Source organism: Octopus bimaculoides, chromosome 14 (assembly GCF_046866305.1).
Source record: "Octopus bimaculoides isolate indiv1 chromosome 14, ASM4686630v1, whole genome shotgun sequence".
NCBI lineage: Eukaryota > Metazoa > Mollusca > Cephalopoda > Octopoda > Octopodidae > Octopus > Octopus bimaculoides.
In genome coordinates, this window is record NC_142941.1 from 28359856 (window position 1) to 28385918 (window position 26063).

At 35.2% G+C, this 26063-nt stretch overlaps 1 protein-coding gene across 4 annotated transcripts in view; it reads left to right on the plus strand.

Annotated features, from left to right (window-relative positions):
• Window positions 1-26063, plus strand: part of LOC106878084 (VPS10 domain-containing receptor SorCS3) — a 1080069-nt gene that overhangs the window by 988118 nt on the left and 65888 nt on the right. For all 4 annotated transcript variants that reach the window (XM_089362577.1, XM_052972785.2, XM_089362576.1 and 1 more), the window contains 4 exons: window positions 1749-1884; window positions 10175-10287; window positions 10941-11060; window positions 22687-22783. In XM_089362577.1, the coding sequence (XP_089218703.1) occupies window positions 1749-1884; window positions 10175-10287; window positions 10941-11060; window positions 22687-22783 (466 nt within the window). The remainder of the gene's footprint in view (window positions 1-1748; window positions 1885-10174; window positions 10288-10940; window positions 11061-22686; window positions 22784-26063) is intronic.

The following is a 26063-nucleotide window of genomic DNA, read 5'->3' on the forward strand; positions in this document are numbered from 1 at the left end:
TACGTTTGTTTGCAATGTCCTGTACCCAGATATGCACCTATACATACAGGTGGATGTCGGTATGCACATACCTGTATGTATATATGCATATACTCATTTACTATTTGTTTTTATGGGGTTGACTTTGCCTTTCGTCTTGTCAGGGTCGATAAAATAAAGTACCAGTTAGAAGTAGAATGTTCTCTATGTGGCTCGTGTGTTCTCGTCTACGTTTGTTTGCAATGTCCTGTACCCAGATATGCACCTATACATACAGGTGGATGTCGGTATGCACATACCTGTACGTATATATGCATATACTCATTTACTTTTGTTTTTACATGATTGAACGCAGCGTCTCACAAAAATTGTAAGTAGTTCGTAAACTTATCCTCCGACGCTACTCTATCTCTTTCTCTTTCCTTTCTCCCCCCCCCCCCTCGTTCTTCCTCTGTACTACTACGTATCTCGCCTTACCCCTCTTGTGCTTCCTCTGTACTACTACGTATCTCGCCTTACCCCTCTTGTTCTTCCTCTGTTACTACTACGTATCTCCTCTTTCCCCCTCGTATTTCCTCTTTTTCTTTTTTCCTCTCGTTGCTCACCATTCTTCTACTTCCTCCCTCTCTTTCTCCCTCTACCACTCTCTCTCTTCCCTTTACACCGGCATGGTCACATGCTTCCGGTCAATAATCCTTTCCTTCCTTGGCTTTCGCTAAGTACCACACGCCACCACTTTGTCTCTCTCGGTTCCGTGCCTCATCGCGTTCATACACACATAATTTTTCTCGTCTGGCCGTAAAGCCTTCTGTTTGTTTTCCTGTCTTGTTTTTTGTCCGCCACTACATTCCTCCATGGCTAGATTAAATTTGCGTATACAGATTTAATCTGCGATCCATGGGACGAGCCGTTTTAACGTTGCGTCCTGCCCGAAGCTCGTCGAAACGCCGGTGTTAAAACGTGGGTAGCTGAAGAAGTAGAATGTTCTCTATGTGGCTCATGTGTTCTCGTCTACGTTTGTTTGCAATGTCCTGTACCCAGATATGCACCTATACATACAGGTGGATGTCGGTATGCACATACCTGTACGTATATATGCATATACTCATTTACTTTTGTTTTTATATATATATATATATATATATATATATATGTATATATGTATGTATGTATGTACGTATATATATGTATGTGTGTGTGTGTGTGTGTGTGTGTGTGTGTGTGTGTGTGTGTGTATGTATTTGTGTTTCTGTGTTTGTCTCCACTACCATCGCTTGACAACTGATATTTGTGTGTTTATGTCCACATAACTTAGCGGTTCAGCAAAAGAGACCAATAGAATAAGTACTAGGCTTACAAAGAATAAGTGCTGAAGTTGATCTATTTGACTAAAAAGTGGTTCTCCTGCACGGCCACAGTCAAATGACTGAAACAAGTAAAAGAGTAAAAGTATATATTTGGCAGACTTTTGTATAGTTTCTGTCAACTAATTTCCCCAAGCTGCTGTTTCTTGGGGGATTATACCAAGAAACTTAGTTGCAAATCAAACTTCTTAACTGCAAAGATATACCTGAGGGAGATTTGGTTGCTTTTTCTAGCAAGATGTGTAAATAGAGAGGCTTCATTCACTGGCTTTGTTAACATAATGATTTAATTGCTGTGTTCTCAATTGTTATAATATCATCATTTTGTTTAATATTGGTAAAAGTGAAGATATTTATGCCCCATCCAGAGAAACTAAAATTTCTGTGTCTTTTCTCATTATTAAGAAATTACAGTTACCTCTATTGACATGGAAAAAGAATGTTAGTCATGTGTATATGGAACCAGGTGCCTATACAGCAACAGTTGAGGCCATCAATTCTGTCAGTTCAGCCTATGTACAGATCCCTCTACAAGTTTACAGTAAGTTATATCATCATGGAACATTATGCTGAATCAGCATTTTGATCCATGCTCATTTTTGGCTGTTGATTTTTGTTTCAGTTTGTCTTGATGTTTTGTGTGTGTGTGTGTGCATACTGTGTATATATGTATATGTATGTGAGTGTGGTATATATATGTACATAAAACAGAATAACACTGTTAGTCAGATAGGTAGACAATAAAATAAAATACAACAGGATAAGAAACAATAAAGGGGGGAAATGGAAGAGAATAAAATGAAGTGAAACAATATAGAATACAATAAAAGTAGTAGAATGCAAGGAGGTTAATTTTCTGTAATAGGTTGGTGGATATAAAAATGTTTTAAAACATCATAGGAATAAAAGCTTTAAAGGTTTAAAGGTTCCGGGAGTGGCTGTGTGGTAAGTAACTTGCTTACCAACCACATGGTTCTAGGTTCAGTCCCACTGCATGGCACCTTGGGCAAGTGTCTTCTACTATAGACTCGGGCCGACCAAAGCCTTGTGAGTGGATTTGGTAGACGGAAACTGAAAGAAGCCCGTCGTATATATGTGTGTGTATATATATATATATGTGTATGTGTGTTTGTGTGTCTGTGTTTGTCCCCCCCAACATCGCTTGACAACCGATGCTGGTGTGTTTATGTCCCCGTAACTTAGCGGTTCGGCAAAAGAGACCGATAGAATAAGTACTAGGCTTCCAAAGGATAAGTCCTGGGGTCGATTTGCTCGACTAAAAGGCGGTGCTCCAGCATGGCCGCAGTCAAATGACTGAAACAAGTAAAAAAAACGAGTAAGTTTGAAAATTTATTTTACAGTTTTAAAGTCCAAGGATATATTAAAGGTTTGTGGACATGGAAGTAGTCATCAAAGTAGATAGGTAGGTTGATGGATAGACAGACATGTTAATGGGTTGATAGCTACATAGATGGATAGATAGATCATCATCAATAAATATATGTGTATATATATATATATATATATATATATATATATATATAATCATTCACACACGGTAGTGTGTAAGTAATATTCTTAAGGTCAACATTTACTTGTGCCAACTTCTAGGCTTTGTCACTAACTCAGTTTTGAGTCAAATTAGATGATGTTTGCATTTTTAGATTAGTCACTCCCTAAACTACATTTTGGGCTACAAAATTGGAAAATTGCTTCAGTAGAAAAAGGGTTTCAGTAAAATATGTAAGGTCAAAAACAAGAGAGTAATGCCTGAAATCAACTTTGAATCTAAATTTTTTTTTTTTTAAATAGAAACCTATATTTTATTTTAGCTTATATGATAAATCTCAGTGAGATGAATCTATCCATGTTGCTTATAAGCAAAAATATTCAGTAAAAAAAAAAAGTACTGAGGTAAAAACTGATGAAATAAGATTAATGCCTGAAATCAATTTTGACTCTAATATTATTCTTATTTCAAAAGAAAACTATTTAAATTCAACTTTTCTGATAGATCTCCACCAGAGGAATCCAATGATGCCAATTATATAAAAAACAATTTTAAAATAAAAAAACTACTGGGGCCAAATGTGCTGGAAAAAATGGTAACGCCTAAAATCAATTTCAAAACCTACAATTTTTTTTTTTTTACTTTATATGATAGAACTCATCATGATGAGTGCTAATCTTTTCAAAAAATATTATTCACACACTACCGTGTGTGAATAATTTTCCTAAAGTCAACATTTACTCATTCACAACCACTTCTAGGCTTTATCACTAACTCAGTTTTTAACGAAATTAGATGATATTTACATTTTGAGATTGGTTACATCATAAACTACATTTTGAGCTAAGAAATTTGAAAATTGGTTCAATAGAAAAAAAGTTTGAGTCAAATATGTGAGGTCACAAACAGGAGAATAACACCGGAAATCAACTTTGAGCCTAAAACTTTTTTATTTTAGCTTATATGATAGATCTCTATGACAGGAATCTATCCAAAAATATTCAGTAGAAAAAAGTACTGCGGTAAAATCCAGCAAGAAAAAAAAGGAGATTAACACCTGAAATTGACTTTGACTCCAAATATTATTCTTCTTTCAAAAGAAAACTATATTTAAATTTAACTTTTCTGATAGATCTCGACTACGGGAATCTTATAATTATATAAAAAAAATTTTTAAACAGAAAATTACTGGGGCCAAATGTGCCGTAAACAGTGGTAATGCCTAAAAACAAATTCAAAATCTAAACATTTTGTTTTTGTTTAGCTCATATGATAGAACTCATCAAGATGAGTGTCATGGTGCTAATCTTTTTCAAAAGATATTCAAAAGGAAAAAAAGTTATAGTGTAAAAGTCAAATTTTTTAGACCATTTATTAAGGTCAAATTTATGAGGTCAACTATTACATGGATACTACTTTTGAGAGGCTGAAATTCAAGCTAGAATCCGAGGTACCATATCAGCAGCAGAAGCTCAACTGATCTGTAAGCAAATAAAAACAAAAACACAACAAATTGCAGTACCAATTTCATGCATCAAAACACACGTCCTTGTAAATAACAAAACAGATAAACAAGACCACATAGCTCATATAAATATTTACACTTTCTCTTTCATTTGTATCCATCAAACTTAACAGACTAGCTGATTGTAATCATATGTTGTCCTCCACAGAAATGAAAAAGCAAAAAAAGTTGTAGGATGTCAGGTGCAGTTACCAGCAAATGGCCATAATATGGTGTGGAATTGTTAATCTAGAGGAGGGATTCCCAAAGTGTATTCTGCAAAACCCCAGGGTTCCCTCAAAGTTATCAAGGGTTCCATGTTTTTTAAAATAATGTCAAACAATTCCACAGCAAAAACAGTTTGGAAACCATTGATCTAGTGATGAAATGTTTTTTAGGCTTACCAAAGTCATGCCTCTGTACGAATTCATTCACTGATAGTGCTGTCTGAGAAACACTTTTCTCACCATGACGCATATGTTTATTGTATTTGGAGATGAGGAAAATATAAAGGTCGCATGGGAATCACTGATCTAGTGATTAATTGAATGTTTTTAGGCTTACCAAAGTCATACCTTTGTAGAAATTCAGACAGTGGCATTTGCCAGTGTTCGCCAATAGTGCTGTCTGTGAAACAAGTTTCTCACCATGTAAACAATGAGTGTTGGATGCATGTGTTTATTGTACTTGAAGATGTATGCAGGCATGCAGCATATCCTATGCATACATTTTAGTAATGGTGATGTAGCACTCAATAGATGTGTAGTGCTCACTATTAAGTAGAATGTAATAAACATCAAGCATTCCACTTATAGAGCAGGCTACAGTAAGGTAGCTACACAATTTTGTATCAGTGTTATTTCTAAATACAGGATAATAGGGTACCTTGACCCACAAATGTTGTCTTATTGTTCATGAAATACTAGGGTCAACTTTTATATGGGTCTATGGAAAATTCCCGATTTTTTGGCCAAAATAGGGGTTCAACTTTTACATGAGATCAACTATTACTCAAGTATACACAGTAAGCTAAATGGGCCAAAAGTACATAAAACAATTTTCAAGTAATATTATTACTTATTACAGTACTAAGATGACGAGCTGGCAGAGTCGTTAACACGCAGGGTGAAAGCTTCACAGCATTTTGACTGTTTCTACATTCTGAGTTCAAATTCTGTCACGGTCGTCTTTGCCTTTTATCTTTTCAGTACTCGATAAAATGAGTATCAGTTGAGCACTGAGGTTGATGTAATCAACTTCCCCCCTCCCTGGATTTGATGGCCTTCTGCCAAAATTGGAAACCAATATTGCAAAATGTTTGATTCAATTCAGTATTTAGGTGTCTTGCAAAGATCTACCTCATATTCATAGTATACACTATTTTGTAATAAATATCATTCACACATGGCAGCATGTGAATAATATTCTTAAGGTCAACATTTACTCACTCATGACCACTCCTAGGCTTTGTCACTAATTCAGTTTTTTTTACCAAAGTTGTACATTTTTAGATCGGTCACCTCCTAGGCTACATTTTGAGCTGCAAAATTTGAAATTTGGTTCAGTAGAAAAAAAGTTGAGATTTCAAATATGTGAGGTCAAAAAGGGGAGAATAACACCTGAAATCAACTTCAGGGATATACATGCGACACTGCATACATACTTTCATAAACACACACACACACACACATACAAATAAGTAACTTTTAAGATGGCCATGAAGGGAAACAATGGTGAGTGTGATGAATACATAGCTTTAAGCAGAGGAGTTAAGTTGACAACAATTGATGACAAGTGGACTCTTTTCTGCTGTCCATCATAAATAAACACTCACACAAATTTTTTCTCTAACGGATGGCGATATTTTATGGCACACACAGAACAAAAACAAAAGGGAAAAGCAAAAACAAACCTGCCTTTAGTTAATTGGATACGACGTTTCACGGTTAAGAGTATGAAGTTACTCTATTCCGCTCTTCAGCCCAATATTTTGATAAATTTGAAAGTGTCTCTAAAAAAACTCACGGTAATTTTGGCCATGCGACACCAAAAGCCAACGTGAGAGAAAAAATTTGTAGTTTAGAATCAGTAGTTCTTTGACTGCTATTTCTAAATTCTCAGTATGTTGGAGAAGCAACTCATGCTAATCCCTGTATTTTATGATTATAAATGGTTTTACCGATAAAGGTTTTTTCATACTGAACTACTTGGCTAAATTGTTAATTATTAATTTTATTACTAATTGACGATTCCCTGCCCTATATCTGTATATATATATATATATATATATATATATATATATACATACTTATTGCAGAAAATTGTTACTGAGGAGTTTAATCACTTTCACCTAATCAGAAAGCAGGATTTAGAAGCTGGCATTTCCTGCATGATAGTTGTCTATCACAAAATGAAAGCAAAATCATTATAGGAGGAAGAATTTTTATTAAACAAAGGAAAAGAAAGCATTACGACAACCAAAGTTGTAAGAACTTCTGAAGTTTTAATAAGTTTTTGTTTGCTTTTAAGCTTTAATTCAATATTAAGAGTAGCAGAATTTAGATGATTATTTCTTAGAGTAAATTGACAAGGTTTTCGCTTTCAGACAGTATGACTGGATTTTCAGAGTTGCAGGGTTCAGATTTTTTATTTTCAGGCAAGTTGACAACAGCAGTAGCTGAATTGCATGAATTTCAACTAACAAACTAACTTTGCCCTAACAAGGGCAGGTGACTCCTTCTGCCTTATGGTGGATGCATTAGCTATTTTTGCATTTTAAAAAATTTTGTATTAGCTATGGCTTTACTATTCATATGACCAGATTCTCTTCTTACTATATAGTAGATATATTTTCATACCTCTTCTTGCTAACTCTTCTTACTATATATAGATATAGCTCAATTATTTCTTGAATTTATATTAAAATTAGTATTACATTAATATTCACTACTATACAGAAAATTATTTTGCATAATGAATTTTCACATGTTCTTTTTTGGCATGTTTGTATTATGCACTTTGTTTCAATATAAAAATTGTATATACAGTGAAGATATAGGATCTAATATTTTTTACAATTATGATTACATTTCTCATTCATAAAATTCTTATTTTAATTCAGTCATCAACAATGAAAAATTATTCAAATATTTTTTAACTAAAAAATATTTATTAGTTTTATTGCATTGCCTGGAAAAAAAAGTGGATTACAATGAAAAGTGCAGGCACATGCATGTTAATTAAAATACATTATATTAGGTAAATTTGAAATAATTTATCTTATTCATGAGAATCTAAAAAACAAGTAAATCTTTAAAAGCTTGGTACAAAAATAATCAAAAATAAATTTAAACAAAAAATATTTTTTAAATCATATCTTTCGAAATATACAATTAAAATAGCCATTTTATTTAGTTGTATCAAGTACAAACAATAAAATATGAAGTTGTTAATAAAATTACACAAGATTTTTTTTTACTTGAATTGAAATATCATTACATTGATTGCAGTAGAATGGTCATATGGTTTTCAAATCAACCATATGCTCAGTCAATTTTTCCATATTAAAAAAAAAATAATAATAATCTGGCAAATAAATCATAAGTAAAATGTATTAGTTAGCATTAATACAGTAGACTTAGCCTAATTTGGCTTTGGCTAATTCATTACTTCACTTAATTTGTCACTTTTGGTTTTCTCCTAGGGATGACTAATTAAGCAAATTCTACTATATTGTTTTTTAAATTAATTTTATTTTATTTCATTTTTAAAATACTGCTTTTTCCAAAAAATAAGCCCATGGGCTTAAGTACAGACTTAAATAATTTTGCTTAAATAATTTCTTTTCTGAAAATAATAAAAATTACTGGAGCTATACATGAAAAGACTTTAAATCAGAAGGGCTTACTTTTGGAAAAACTGAGTAAAGTTTTCATGATTGTTGTTTTAATAAAATATAGTAAATTTTTTAAATGTTATTCTCAGCTGCAATATTTTAAGTACAGTTGAGTTTTAATTGTAAATAATTTTTAGTTTCCTTTAGACGTGACGAATTATGCAAAATCTACTGTAAAAATCTTGTTCTGTACTTCTCCAGGTGTAACATGCATATTCCCACATCTTTCATTGTAATATATATGTATGGATGGACGGACAGACAAATAAATAGATAGAAAGACAGGTAGATAGACAGGCAGACAGATAGCTAGCTAGCTTGACAGATGGACAGACAGTCCGACCAACTTGTGGCATGTAGCCTGGAGTAAGCCTTGTTGCTGGGTGTTGTAGCTCATTTAGTTAGTGCTTTTGAACCAAGGGTTCTTCATCAAATATTTTTTAAAATTCATACTTCCACCCTTTCTTGATGATGGTTAGCTTTCCACTCTTTCACAATTAAAGATCCTAGGAGCAATAGACATCTTTCCACACATCCAGCTCATTATGGCAGTTCAGGCTCAGTGCTTGCTTCCTAATAGAGTGTGCCTCTGTTACTCTGAGGCTAATTGCATCCCTCCCCTTCAATTAGTATACAGGCGGAGAAATCTCCATCATAATGTTGGAATATGGCACTGGGTGGTGTGGCGTTGTACAGATATTCCTTCACCCTAAAGTGAAGTGTCTCCTGGTCGATCCTATGTATGTCATCATCAGTTACACCACGTTGGATTTAAAACATAGCCAAGCACTCTCTGTTGGTTGGATCATTCATGTTTTAGGCAGCATGCATCCAATATGTTGTTGGTGTGTGCAAGGTAGTGTCTGAGCATGTGGCCCCATCTCATGATTTTGACAGTGAGGTCAGATCTCCAGACAGCGTTTTTTAACTGGCTCTCCACCATCTCCCCATAGTATGGAAGGTCAACACTGACTCAGTGTTTATTCTTCCTTCTATTGATCTGATCCCTGTTGTTCTTCTTTCTGCTAATGTTGCCACTCCTTTGGACATTCACAGCTCCAGTCTCTATGGCACCAATCCAGTTATTGTCATTGCTGTCACTGTTGGCATTGTTGTCGCTGCTGTTGCTATAGTTGTTGTTGTCATCAGTACGGTGGTTGTTGTTGATGACAATGATAACAATGACAGAAGTGGTGGCAGTAGCAGCAATGCTGCTTATCATGATGATAACATCAATGACAAGAGAGTCAGGGAAATAATTATTTTCTTCAGAACTCTTGATTCCAGTTTAGAGTTTCAATGTTTTGACAGCTATGCTATAGACAAATACCTTGTTTTAGATTACACATACATATACACTCACACACACACATAAGGAAAATCCCTTGTATGTAACTTCGAGACATTCTAGACCCCATCCAAAACCCAAACTCTAACAGAATGACATAAAAATCGCTCCTAAACATGGTTTATTCACATATTGTGGTGTGTCTCCTCTCTCTACATTTTTACCACTACAACAGTGGCCTCTTCTTGACATCCCCTAGTTTTATTGCCACTTCCACTCACACACTCTCAAATCCTTTTCCACATAACATCCACTGTATAGGTTCAAGCAGGCAGACAGACAGACAGACAAATTGATTGGTTAAAGAGAAACAGAGAATGAAACAACAGAAATATAATGTAGGACAACTTAAATACAATATAGGACAGCTGAAATATAATGTAGGGTAGCTGAAATATAATGTATGACAACAGAAATATAACAGAGGACAGCTGAAATATAATGTAGGAAAAAGAAATGAAGATCTTCAGGTTGACAGATTATTCTAAAAAATACCAATGTATAAATTTCTAAAATTTTAACTTTCTTTTCATGACACTTGTTCATTAAATAGTACTTTGATTTCTCATACCAGACTACATCAGACGAATCCAGTTAACGTTCTCATCCAATATTGATCACATCAATAGATATGATCAGCAGTGGAGGTCCTGGCTTAAGAAACGACTGCAAGAAAGATTAATAGACGTAAGTTTATCTCTGAACTTTCTTAGTTTTTTCTTTATTTTATTTATATATTTTTTTTTTGTACAAGAATGGCTGTGACATTGATAAATAGTTCAAATCTTGTTATTGTCTATGAACTGAATTCTTAAGAAAGGCACTTACTTTTGTCTTCCTCAGTCCATCTAGCTGTCAAATATATATACACACTTATATCATTCTTAAGTGATTGGCAGTTGAAAATCTAATTGCTTAAAAGATATGGTAAAATCTGAAATTGAAGAAGCCTGTGCTGGCAAAAATTCAAAGGGAAATTTAGAAATTGATTTACCTTGAAGTATGAAAAATTTAATGTTTCAGGCAATTGTCTTTTATCAAAGAGTCAAAGATAAAATATTTAACACTATAACATGGCCCAAGAGTAGCTTTAGCCTAGCTCACCCAATGCCAAAAATCAGGACAGGTCTCCAGCTTGAGAATAACTTCCTGCCATTATTCCACTAGTCACAGAGCTCCTGAAAATATTCATAAAAGCAAAAATGCTCTTCATTTCCATAAAGCACATATAGAGCAATTTCACTAGTGAAGAGATTTGTGAATCGATTTTCCAGTTTAACTCAGATCTCCAAATTATTCCAGTCACATTGGTACATTTTTCATCTCTCTTTATATTCTAGTTGCTTCATGTAACAGCAGATCATCTGATTGTGTTTGTATACAATGAAATCCCACCAAAAGCTGATGTTACTCTTCTACCCAACAATCCACAATCAGTATCAGATAAAGACACTGACAAAGTAAGGCAATTCATATTTATTCATATTTATTCACATGGCACTTTTCTTTCTTCTTTTCATGCATACATACGTATTACTTTTTACAAGTGTACATTCTTTTTTATTTTATACATGCATACACATATTCATTCACATATTCATTCATTCATCATCAAAATCATAATCACAACCATAGCACATTTTTTATTTTATTTTTTCCATTCAGCAATTCATTAAACATATATCTATTACCATTCACAATTAAAAGGCAGACTGTATGACGCATGCGTACGAACAGCCATGCTACATGGCAGTGAAACATGGGCTGTAACTGCTGAGGACATACGTAAGCTCGCAAGGAATGAAGCCAGTATGCTCCGTTGGATGTGTAATGTCAATGTGAATACCCGTCAGAGTGTAAGTATCTTGAGAGAAAAGCTGAACATTAGAAGCATCAGTTGTGGTGTGCAAGAGAGACGATTGCGCTGGTATGGACATGTGGTGAGAATGGATGAGGATAGCTGCGTGAAAAAGTGCCACACCCTAACAGTTGAGGGAACCCATGGAAGAGGTAGGCCCAGGAAGACCTGGGCTGAGGTGGTGAGGCAAGACCTTCGTACATTGGGCCTCACCGAGGCGATGACTACTGACCGAGACCTTTGGAAATGTGCTGTGCGTGAGAAGACCCGGCAAGCCAAGTAAGATCGTTGCCAGTGCCCCGGGACTGGTTCTTGTGCGGGTGGCACATGAGATGCACCATTTTGAGCGTGGCCGTTGCCAGTACCGCCTGACTGGCTCCCGTAGGATTTTCAAGCGAGATCGTTGCCAGTGCCCCTGGACTGGCTTGTGCAGGTGGCACATAAAAGACACCATTTCAAGCGTGGCCGTTTTCGTGCGGGTGACATGTAAAAGCACCCACTACACTCTTTGAGTGGTTGGCGTTAGGAAGGGCATCCAGCTGTAGAAACTCTGCCAAATTAGATTGGAGCCTGGTGTTGCCATCCGGTTTCACCAGTCCTCAGTCAAATCGTCCAACCCATGCTAGCATGGAAAGCGGACGTTAAACGATGATGATGATGATGATGAATTACCACCACCAACATACCATTCATTTTATTTTGTCCCTTAACCACTAACCAACAATCAAATAAAAACAGTAGCACTTCAACTGACTGAATGCATCCAAAACACACACATACATGCACAAATACACTCACTCTCTCTCAAACACACACATTCTCTCTCTCTCACTCATTCTCTCTTACACACACACAGTTATTTGTCCAAAACAAATAGTAAAGAACAGATGTTTTTCACTACTTCCCCCAAAATAGTCGATAGAACATGCCCTAACTTTTCCAAATAAACTTGTTTCAAATATACCCATTCAAAATAATCAACTGAAAAACATAACACACACACACACACACACACATGCACACACATGAGAAAAACATTAACCCCTTAGCATTTAGATTACTTTGTCAAATATAATGCTTATTTATTTACATTGTTTTGAATTAATCATAGCATTATCTTGCAGCTTCAAAATTTTGATCATGTGATTATTTTTAGAAAAATATTGTAGGATAAGTATGAAAGTTCAAATCTGACCTGGCCTTTTTGAACATAAAACTGGTAGAATATTTGAACTGGATATGGCCAGTTTAAATGTTAAAGGGTTAAATAAATAAAGCAACTGATCAAAGACTCGAAATTTAGAAAACAGCACAACCAGCAGCTTGCTCCCCACCCTTACACACATTCACATTTCTTTACAGAAATACAAAAAGCCCCACACTCAAACATACACACAGTCATTGGTCCAAAAGAATAGATACAAACACTCTTACTTTTCCAAACAAACTTTTTCAAATAAATTCATTTAAAACATCCAACTGAAAAACCCTAGACACATGCACAGAAGCTAAAAATGTTTAAGTAAATAGATATACAAAAATGAAAAGTAAACAAAAACACCTGCCACCAGCTTACCATAAACAAGTAAATAACACTCTCCTGCCTATAATTGAAATACAAACACCACACAAACAGCCAATGAAAAACACAAGCACCAAACCACTCATGTACATCAATGTGTATATATATACATACAGGGTATAGCGAATAAAGTGTCATCTAAATTATGCAAAAATAAAAATAACACTAACATGTCATTTTAACAGATATATTTACCAAAATTACATTAGAATATCTTGAAATACTAAAGAGTAAATTTATTCAATAAAATCACTTAGATCCATATGGTTGGAAAACAAAATTGTTAACACACAGCCATGTGTGTGTGTGTGTGTGTGTGTAAAATATATATATTACTTTTTAGAAATTGCTTCTTGAAGTACATCTGAAGCTATAGATATAACACAAAGAAGTGATATGTTTAAATATATACAATGGGAGGGAACTAGCACTAATTGATAACACTATTCTCCGATAGGATAGTAAACAACAATTATCTATAACACTTTCATGTAACCAATTATTATATCACTTATTCATATTTCTCTTTTCTCACTGCCATATGACATATTCAATGGAGAAAAGCTTTTATGTGACCTTTCCACATGGCTCCTATGTGAGCGTAATACATGAATGTTGATCAATCAATTTTACATTAATGGATAAGGTTCTAAGCCACATTCTTACTTTAAAAAACAAACTATTTTTATAACAACAGCTAGAATAGATATAATTTGTGACACAACTCCTCACACTTTTGAAAATCTCTTGTGAAACTAGCCAAGTGTATTCCTATATTTTAAAATATAATTAAATTTTAATTAATTCTAATATATTCTGTGTGCATTTTCAACTTCCTTTCTTCTTCTATTTCTCCACTTGTTTGACCATCTCTAGAGGAGCCAATGGCCACACACTTGATAGGCTTAGAAAGGACCTGATTAGCACCCTAGGCTCCATGGGATTCAAAATTACTATTGAGACAAACATCATCACCATAGAAATCCTAGATGTCACTCTAGACTTGGGCTCCAGTACACACAGGCCCTATCACAAGCCTAACAAGAGGCTGTCCTATATCAACACAGCCTTTTGCCACCCCCTATTGTGTTAAAAGATCTTGAATTTATCCTCAAATCAAGAAATTTTCAACGACAGTGCTCCCTACTATACAATGAGACACTGGTGTCCAGTGGATTTAAAAATTGCATCTCCTACATGCCAGCCCCTAACACTCACAAAAGGAAGCACAGCCAGAACATTGTTTTGTTTGCCTCACCCTTCTCACTCAACGTCAAGACATGTGTGGATGAATATTCCTCAGGTTACTAGACAAACACTTCATGCAGACACACAAATATGGACATTTGTTCAGTAGGCACAATCTAAGGGTCTCTTTTAGTTGTGCACCCAACATGAAAAGTATATTAGCTAACACCAATAAAATGCAAGTGGAGGCCATTTGCTCTTGCAGAGTGTACAATGACTGCCCAGTGAGAGGCTAATGTGAGACCGCGGGAGTCATCTATGAAACTCTGGTGGTATCCAAATCTAGTAACCATAGTAATAGCAGCAATGGATCATCCAGCATCGATGGTATTGGCAGCAGCAACAGCAGCAGAAACACAAACACTGACACCAATGGCCCCAGCACCAGCAATGCTACCAACCCCACATCTAATATTGCCAATGATGATGGAAACTGAAAGAAGTTTCATGCAAGTGGGCTTGTATTTCCCTTGTGTTCATTGGTTTGTAAACAATAACTTTGTGTGGGTGTTATTTCTAGTTCTCTGTATAAAAACAGGTCAAGGTTGTTTGTATTTTGATAGACTTGGAGATTACAACCCAGCTTGGAAAAAATCTAGGTTGGTGAGAGAAAGGCTGATCAGTTGTAGAAAATTCTACTCCAATATTCTCTCGTCTGATCTATGCAAGTGTGGAAAACAGATGTTAAAATTGTAATGTTAATAATGATGTGTGTTTGTATATATATATATATATATATATATATATATATATATATATATATATGCATAGAAAATGTTATACTTGGAAATGGTCATCTTTTGCTGGTAATGTGTGTTTAACCGGCAAAAAATGGCCATCCCCAAGTATAATAATATCTGTTTCAATACACAACCAACTTCACATCAAGAATCTTGCAAAACAAATACATAGACACTCTGTGTGTGTGTGTGTGTGTGTGTGTGTGTGTGTGTGTGTGTGTGTAAACAGTACACAGATAATGTAATCAGTATTAATGTTCTATATAATGTATAAGTGTCTCATAAGGTCAGCAAAGCATCAGTTACATAAACAAATGCCACTGGCCCCATTCATTGGCGTTACTCAACAAAAATACAATGCAAAGAAAGATGGAAGCCTTTATATACACCAGTATGCAAATAAGAACAGTTAGGTTATCATAGAAGAATAGAAGAAGGAGATGGTACGGTAAGAGAGCTTGAGAGAGGAGTATGATAGGTTGGAGGCAAGATAAGAAGGCCCTCAGGCCCACACATTGCACAATATGTATAATATCAATAATACTGATAACATTATACGTATATAAAACACATGTATTATGCATACACACACACACAATTAAAAAAGAGCTATTAGTAGTTTCAAGCTTTAAGATACATTAAATTGGCAGATTTATATAGCATGCCATGTATCTCCAAGCAATCTTTCAAATTCAGTTCATAACATTAGATATATCTAAAAACCAGGATGTTGGTCTATGAAAAAAAAATGAAAAAAAGACTAATGTGAGAAGTTGAAAGAGAAGAAAGAAAAGGAAAACAGGGAAACCAAGATCTCTGTCCTCTTTGATTGTAGAAACCATAATTACTGTAGCTGGCGCAGAACAATATAACAAAAAGGAGGCCAAAGTCTGTGAGATAGAGTGGGTGATGTCCTCTATTTCAACAAAAGAAACCTGTGCATGTGCTTGCATTTGCTAAAAAATTCAGATGTGGAAATAAATAGTTTCATGGAATTCTTGAACCAAAAAAGAATCTGTGATCTTTCAGCTTACGCATAACTTTCACCTTTATAACCCATTTATGCATGGCATAGATTTCTTCACAATTCTCCACTTGATTGTATTTGGTGTGCATTTGGTCTTCAGATCTCATACAGAGACTTGATGGTCCTATTTTTGTCATTGTGTTGGAAAGAAGACTGATGGTCTGCATAACAGCATTTAAATTTGCCTTCACATAAACCACTGTCGTTTTTCTTCTCAGTTATGTTTTGGAGCACTGCTTTAACTTCAGCTTCATAAACAACTCTGTTTATCAAACATGCTTGATCAAGCAGGCAAGCTTCAGGATCTCAGCAGTTACAACTGGGAGTGGGCTCTTGGTGTGACTTACATGTGATAAGTTCCCTCATACTGGAGCAGCAGCTTTACAAAATTTTTATTGAGAATCTACTAAAAATCTTCCTGTAGTTTACTGGAAAATGTTTATTTAATAATGTCAGGCATTTCTTTCCAATGTCAGTTTTGATATTTAAGGAGAAACAGGGTTAACTCTATTATTTTTCGAGGTCTATTTTTAGGCTTTATATTTTTAACTGAAGGGTTATATGATATCTTATCTTTAAAGCCACTGTTAGCTAGGGAATTGTAATAGTAGGGAGCTGCTTATCAGAAATTTCCTTTGAGGGGGATAGATTAGATATCCTACTACTGATGTTGGCTATTAGGTTTTTAAACACTGTGACAGAACTGTTTATGTGTATAGGAGTACTTCTCATTCAGTTTATGAAAAGGTTTATAAGAACATTAGTTTAAGTCTTGGGAAACATCTAAGAAATCAACATTGGATAAATTAGTAGATACAGTAATTTTGGGGCCTAACTGACTAAAATTATATATGGGTTTTTCCTAAATTTATCTAGTGTATGTTCATCACAGTCAAATTTCCAAACCATCATCACGGTACAAGCCAATATGTCTGTGTGTGTGTGTGTGTGTGTGTGCATGTGTATGAAGGGTTCTGAAAAGTTCCTGGCTTTAAGGGTATCATGAAAGGCCTGGTTGGAGACCTAACCTTCCAAATTCATTTACAGGGCTTACAAAAATTGAAGGATCACTTCAATAAGTGTGTGAATCTGAGAGGGGAATGAGTTAAATAAAATAATTTTATTCATTTAACTGATCCTCCTGTATTTTCTTTTATCCAAAGCGGGAACTTTTCAGCAGCCCTCGTCAAATGCTTCAAGTAACTTGTCTCTAAATCTCTGTCCATTTGCAGGGTCTTTAAGTTTCCATACCCTTCTCCCCCAGGCCGGTCTACTTATGGGCACCCATATTGCCTTGATCTCGAAGTCGCTAACTACTAATCTGTGTTGGGGTGTACATTCTTTGCCAGGGAGGGTTTTGGCATTTATAAGCCTCCCTCTTTCTCTAGTTCTGGCAAGGATGTAGTCGATTTGGCTAGAGTGTCTGCCGGATTGGTAGGTGACTAGGTGACAGGCAGGTTTCCTGAAGTTGGTATTGCAAACCATAAGATCGGTTGCATCACAGAACTCCAGCAGTCTGGTTCCCTCCTCGTTGTGGGAACCGAAGCCATAGCCTCCATGTATGCCATGGAAGCCTCCAGCACGACGTCCGACATGACCATTGAAGTCACCAGCCACAAAGAGAAGGTCTCTGTCTCTTGTCGACGAGGTAGTTTGCAAGAGGGTGTCATAGAATTGGTCTTTCAGCCCATCCAGGAGCCCCGGTTGAGGGGCATAGGCTGAGATGACAGTAGCTAGCCTATGATAAAGCACTAGCCTAATCTTAAGTACTCTGTCACATACTCTAACGACCTCGATTACCTTATCAACCCATTTCTCTGCTAGAAGTATTCCTATGCCCCTGACTCCGTCAGTGTTCCCTGCCCAGAAAAACTTGTACCTGTGTTCTTTGCCTGTGAGGAACCTCGCAGAACCTCCTCTCCATCTTACTTCTTGGATGCAGCACAGATCTACGCGTCGCCGTTCAAGCATCTCAACAATCTATACTCACACATCCCAACACACATGATAGTTGCTTCCTTGTTTGCATTTCAGAATGGGTCTCATATGTGAGCAGTACATGTATGACTTTTCAGGACAACAAGTGATGTATACTCTTTGGCACAGATCTTTCATACATGATTGCCCCTGTTGGACATCATGCACTTTCATGTGATGTTTTAAGCCCTCTGGTAATAGGCAAACCATGCCACATTTATACTGTTATACTGTGTATGGTGCTCTCCAAGTCAATTCTGTATATGTGGCTTCTTCTGTGACTTTTCAGTCCCACTCAGCTGAAGCAGTCTCACATTCATCACATGCCAGTGTCATCCACATTTCCTGATATATCCACACCCTTTCTAGCATCCCTCCTCTTCAACATTTTATGATTTCTTCAAGCAATTTCAAAGCTTTCACTTCTATCATTTTTGCTTTCTTTCACCTTACCTGATCAGTTTCAGTTTTATACCAATCTTTATCCAAGATTTTAGCTTTCATCAAGGATTTTTTATGCAATCTTTGGACCTCAGCTTAGGTTTGTGACATAGGTACGTTCCAGTCCTCAACGCACCCTACAGGAGTCACTTCAGAGTTCCACAGTTTGCCATTCTCACAAAGGACCCACCCATCAGAGTCAGTGCAGCAAAATAATTGACCCAATATTTCAACAGTAACTTCTTTGAAGGACCTCAACAATAATTGCATACATTTCCTATTGCAGGTCCAAGATATAACGTAGACACTGGCGGTGGAAGTACTCTAGCTATTTCAAATGCTTTCAGTAAGTTACCCACATCTTCAAACGTACCACAGGGCGGACAACACACGTATATAAATTTTCACTTTAGTATCAGTAGTGATACCATATTGAGACGACAGATGCTTTTCCAACTTTCTGAAAGCATCGTTGGGGTGGAGGATTCATAATGAGATTTCAATGCTATGATACATAAAACTGTCTACAAGGTGGAACTTCTGACTGTACACTCAGATATCTGGTTCAAGTAGGGCCCTCTTGATGCAGGCTGATATAAGACAACATTTTAAGACTCATCACCAGGCCTCGCAGAAAACAATTATTGGAGAAGGAGTCCATATGCTACATGTCTGTTTGAATGTGAGGAAAGAGATTACAGGCATCAGTGTAAACTCTCTTAGCAATACACACACATACACACTCATGCTACCTCCCTATACAACACAACATTGATGCAAAAACAATATACAATATCTGTCAGAAAAACTGTCCTGGAATAAATATAGAGAACCCCTTATTATTGAACATGTACACAACATCAACACAAGGAATACTGGTGGAACGTTCCCATCAAAACTTCTGTCAAGTGTAAACATAACAAGCCGGATATTGTCGTCTGGGACAGGCAAGAAAAAATATGTACCATCATAGAGGTCAGCTGTCCTGCTGATGTGAAAATTTCTTTGAAAATCAAAGAGAAAGAGGGCAACTATGGACAACTGCTTTGAAACCTTCAACTTCTATATCCATAGTATAAATTCACATTTATCCTAATAATAATTGGTGCACTTGGTTCTGTAAGTAAATGTTTAAGTGACAATCTGGATAAACTAAAGTTTTTCAAAAATAGAAATCAAAACAGTAAAAATATGCAAGACTTTTCTCATGTTTAAAATGTTGACACTGTTTTTGTTGTCTACATTCCAGCAATGGAAGTTTGTATCTTTGTTAGAAACCAGCTCCTTCCTCAGAGGAAGAATTTAAATAATTAAAAGCAGGAAACATCCATCTACCCACCCATCCATCCATCCATCCATACATACATCCATACATACATACATACATATGTATGTATAAATATGTGTGTGTTTGAGTGTGTATGCAAGATATGGAGATCACTGTATGAGTAAACATCACTGATGTAGTATTTAGATTATGTTACCCGAAATTGTCAATAATTAAAAACATTCCATGATTATCATTCAGGCAATCCATCTAATGCTACATTATCCATCCAAAGTATCTTTCCATTTTCTTAAGGGTGTGATATGTTAGAGATTTAGCTACTGCTACTAGCAAATCAAGCCATCATGTAGCAGTTTGCAAGTTAGATGTGTTGTTAATGCTCTGCAAGATTATGTCCCTGATAGAATATGTGTGTCATCAGGATGAAAAGGAACTACCCTACTTTACAACAATAATTGAATTATTATTAATACTAACTCTTTGAATTTACATTACTATCAAACCCATACTGCAATATTGATTTCATTCAAATTAGTTTCTTTTTAAGAGAGACTGAAGCCTATTGAAAGGATTTTTTTCTGCCATCATTACTGCCATTATCACCAATAATTATCAATATCATCATCATCATCAACAACATTATTATTATTATTATCCTCATCATAATCATCATCATTTTGGTTATCATCATCATCATTATTATTATCATCATTGTCGTTGTCATCATCATCATCATTATTATTATTTACATTTCAGGATAATGATGAGAATCCAATGAATATTAAATATTACTAAATAGAATCAAAAATGAAAAAAAGGAAGCATTAACAAAGATTTCAAAAATTTTCTGTCTGTTAGAAATAAGATTATCTCTTTATCATTGGCATAAATATATCTTCTTTTTGCTGGGTGTAAAAGTGATTATAAACAAAATTGAATCAAAGAAAGTAAAATAAAAAAAAAAGAAACCAAACCAATAAATAGAAAAATTATATAATGTGAATATGTTTTGTATAATGATTATATCCGTTGCCTGTTATGATAACACACTTTGTGGTTTAATCACTTTATCAGAACATTAAACTATAGCATCAACCAGCTATACTCCTGTATTGGTGGTTATTATGCACCATCATTATCAATATTGAGCACCAGAGCCATATTCCTACCAATACCCATCTATCTACCTATCCATCATATCGCATCACCAAAAAGTTTGATGGCTATGTTTTTACCCAGCTTGTCTACTGTGGTACCACAGACATAACTAGAGCTATAGAGTAAATGCCTACTGTGGTACTTCAGATATTACTGGAATTATAGACTGAATCTCCACTGAAGTACTTTTGTCAATACTAGTATTATAGCATGCCCAAGTGCCCCCTGCAATATCTCCAATATCACAGGAGCAGCAGATTGTTTGAGTATCCTCTGTGATATCTCAAATACTGCTGTAGCTATGGACATTGTATTGATAGTGATATCCCAGATACTGTTGACAAAAAGTTCAATGATTACTAGGCCAAATAATAAGAGTTTTTGCTTTAACATTTTGAAATTTTGCTACTTTATCAATCTATCTAGGATAATATTACCTACTTCTATTCAATAAAGATTTTATTTTTATAAGCTAATTCTGGAAGTTGGGATTATCATCATCATCAACATTGAATGTCCATTTCCCATGCTGGCATAGGTTGGATGGCTTGATGAGAGTTAGCAAGGCCAGGGGGTTGCACCAGGTCCCATAGTCTCTTTTGTCTTGGTTTTTACAGCTAGATGCCTTTCCTAATGCCAGTCACTCTACAGAGTGTACTAGGTGCTTTTTATGTGACACCATCACCAGTGCTTTTTAATGTGGTACTAGCACCCACACCAATGCTTTTTATGTCACACCTTGGTTTCAGAGTCTTAATTTTGTTGTGGGGTCTTAATTTCATTCCTCTGCCATCTCCTTCGTAAGATTCAGCATTTTGGGATAACATCTTAAACTGAAGTAATTTGTGTGGATAATGTCTAATCATCTGAATGTCAAGGTTTGCAGGAAAAACGTTGATACAGAGGGAATATTTATAACATGGTAAACTCTGCTAAAAGGTAGCCAAGGAGCAGGTAGTGTGGTGGTGTTAATCTGTGCAACACTTTTGTCATAATCACCCAGATGGATATAGGTATAATAGTAATGCAAATAGTGATCAAATTATATACAGGGAACAATTCCATCTTGTTCCATCCTTAGACATTTTGAAAATTGAGTCAAATATTTTTTCTGATTTTTTACAATAAAATGTGGTAGGATCTACAACAAATATAGTAAACTCTAGGTAGTTGTTTATTATTGTTGTTATTGTTGTGTTCTTTATCTCACAAAATGCATTACCAACACTTGAAATAAGGTGATTTGGCACAGCTGAGCATGTGCTCACAGAACTATTCATGTACAGACAAAGAGAGGGACAGAGAGAAGCATTGCAATTTATTAATTGAACACAAATGACAAAAACATTTTTCTTCTCCTCATACACATAGGGAAATACACTAACATACATAAACAGCGTGAGAAAGAGAGAGAGAAAATGAAAGAGAGAACAAGAGGAATATTAAAATGTCTGATGTTAAATAAGTCACCATCAAATTAATGACACTAAATAAGTGGCACCTAAACGGCTGTGCCAAAACATCTCATATCCACTTACACAACATCAATACCTATTTTCTTCAGTTTTCTAGAATACAGTAATAAAAAAGACAATATAACCATCACTGTCAGTTTATCATCACTTCCTCCTCCATTGTGACTGGTGATGAAGTAGTAATGGTGGTGGTGGTGGTGGTGGCAGTGTTGTTGTTGTTGTGGTGAAATTAATCCCCAGTGTCACTCAATTGTCTAAATTTTATTCCATTTCATGATTTAACCCACTCCAGTTGGTGGAAAACCTGTTATCACTGGTGAAAGAAAGAGACATAGATATTAAATGGTTGGACAGTATTATCAAAGTGACAGGGGCCTCTATACAGAATGGTAAGTAAATATTTCATTTCTTTCTCTTAGATGTGTATTACTTAAACCAAATTTACTACTAAATCTCATAAACTGAAAACTTGGTTAGCTAACAGATTAACAACTATAATGAAAAAAATTCACAAATGATTAATATCTAAAGAGAATGGAAAATGTTATAATAATGGTAATAATAATACTTATTATTATTGCCTTTGCACAGCTTCTAATGCTTGAGATGTACTACAGTCTCAGCTGTTCCCTACCAGTGAACTAAGGTAACACCTCTTACTTTTCGAGCACCTTCGGGAGTATTCAAGCGGTTCCAAGCAGTGCTGTTTTCTGCAAGTGCTCCACATTTATTGCAGCCCCTATTTGTTCCACGTACTTCTCGAGATTTTTACTCACTGTTCCCAGGGCTCCAACAGTTATTGGTACCACCATCACCTTTTTCATCAACCACAATTGCTTTACCTCCCAAGCTAACCTGTCATACCTATCGACTTTTCTTTCTTCCTTATTGCATACCTTGTTGTCAGCTGGGCATGCTATATCTATGATTCAGCATAGTTTGGTTTCTTTCTCAATTAAGACTATGTCTGGCTTCCTATTCTCTATCTCATGGTTGCACTGAATCATAAAATCTCACAAGATCTTTGCATTATCATTTTCGATGATGCCTTCGGGTTTGTGGTCATACCAAATATTTCTCTGTCAAGTCCATACTTGTTGCAAAGTGTACAATGGACAAGCCTTGCTATATTGTCATGGCGTCTCATTATTATTATTATTGTTGTTGTTGTTGTTGTATTTGGGGATGGTCATGTTGCCAGTTTAGCCAATAAAAACACACAAACTATATATTTGGTGTTAATTTGCTTCAGCTTTATTTTAGTTTTTTACATTAATCGTATTTCGGCCAGATTCTTTTGTCACACTTCTGTGACCTCATCAGTGGTTCTTTGCTTTCTTCTTTCTAATTTGTGTGTCTTTCCTTACTAACGATCAGCCATCTTCTATTTTGTATTCCTATTGTGTGTGTCTTTATTTGCGCATGCGTATACCCCTATGTGTGCCTATGTTTAGTAAGTGCGTGTGTGTGTGGGGGGAAGTGCCTGTATTATCTGTATCTCCTGTATATACATGTTCGTTTAATTTGTTTTTATTTATTTTTTTCATGTGTTTATACCTACTTATTATTTTTCTATTCATTCTTTTTTTGTATTTAATTTCATTTAATTTTTAAAATTTTGTTAATGTATATAGTTATTTAATTCCATTTGTTTATCTGTGTATTGAATTATATTTTGTTCATATTGTTATCAGTTTATGAGGATCTTGTTCTGTCATATGTTGTGGTGTGTTTGGGGTGGGGGGGTGCTAGTGTTCCATTCCAGTTTCCTATTCAGGCTAGGTTTATCTTCTATTAATGTGTGTAGCTTTTGTAATTTGTCTAAGCGTTGAATCTATTCTATGTGTGGACAAGTTTTTAACTTCTATGTTGTTGAGTGAGCCCCCGTGTTCTTGCTCAGCATGCTGGTACAGAATCGATGAGCTCTTCTCTTCTTTAAATTCCCTCCAATGTTCATTTACCTGCTCCCCTATGCTCCATGCCATTTCCCCTACGTACATCGTTGTCATGTTACTGCATCGTCCCTCTGTACATCTTATACTATAAACTACATTTCTGGTTTTACAGTTTGTTTGTGGGCTCAATCTACATACATAGATACAAAAAATTAAATTAAATACAAAAAAAGAAAGAATAGAAAAATAATAAGTAGGTATAAACACATGAACAAAATAATTAAAAACAAATTAAACGAACATGTATATACAGGAGATACAGATAATACAGGCACTTCCCCTCCACACACACACACACACACACACACTTACTAAACATAGGCACACATAGGGGTATACGCATGCGCAAATAAAGACACACACAATAGGAATACAAAATAGAAGATGGCTGATCATTAGTAAGGAAAGACACACAAATAAGAAAGAAGAAAGCAAAAGATCACTGATGAGGTCACAGAAGTGTGATGAAAGAACTCTGGCCGAAATACGATTAATGTAAAAACTAAAATAAAGCTGAAGCAAATTAACACCAAATATATAGTACACGTATTTTTATTGGCTAAACTGGCAACATGACCATCCCCAAATACAAAAATATCTGTTTAAACACACGATTTCACATCAAGAATCTTGCAAAATGAATATATAAACGTATTATTATTATTATTATTATTATTATTATTATTATTATTATTATTATTTCATGAAAACTCTCAGCTTATTTTACTGGGTATGATGATAAGTATCAGCTGCTCACAGTTATTAGCAGCAGCAGCAGTAGCAGTAGTAGTAGTAGTAGTAGTAGTAGTAGTAGTAGTAGTAGTAGTAGTAGTTGAAAAAGAACATTTTCAGTTCTCTTGAATTATAATGTGCAGTTGAGAAATTTTCTTCCTAGCCATATTGTTTCTTGTTCAGTCCCATTTCATTTCATCTTAAGCAGTTGTCTTCTTTTATGGTCGAGAGCAGACAGATATTACTTGACAGTCGTGTCACTACCCTAATAATAATAACTAGCTGAACCAAAATATCTCAGTTACACAAATGTAAGCGGAATTACTATTTAACTTTAAAATACATTGTACATATTTAAAGAGCCTTCATATACAAATTTAAACACAAAAGAACGAAATAATAAATGGATTTATGAATGAAAGTTTGGTAATTGTGTTTATTTTCACCACGCGACATTTATTATTGCAACATGTTTTAATTAACCTAAACTATACACACACACAAATACATTCATATATATATGTCTTGAGTTGTAGCTGTAATTCAAAGGGGCCAGCCTTGCCATATTCTGTGTGAAGCTGAATCTCTCTGAGAACTACATTAATGTTATGCATGTCTGTGGAGTACTCAGCCATTTATGAGTTAATTTTATCTTCGTGTGGTAATGAAAAGTGAAATTGACATCCAATATTTGCTGTGTGTATATATCTATGTATGAACTTTTCTTTGGATTTATGTATCTACTGTCTCTCTCAGTTTCTCTCTTTCTCTTTCACTTCCTTTGTGTCCATTTTCTCTCTTGCTTTTGATTTAACAATGTGTATACTTATCTATGTATCTACTTCTCTTGTGATGTGATAAACATTTAAAAACACAAAACAAATGCCATAATCACTCACTGTCTCTTTCCCTCTCTCTCTTTCTCTCTCACTCTCCCTTTCTCTCTCACTCTCCCTTTCTCTCTCACTCTCCCTTTCTCTCT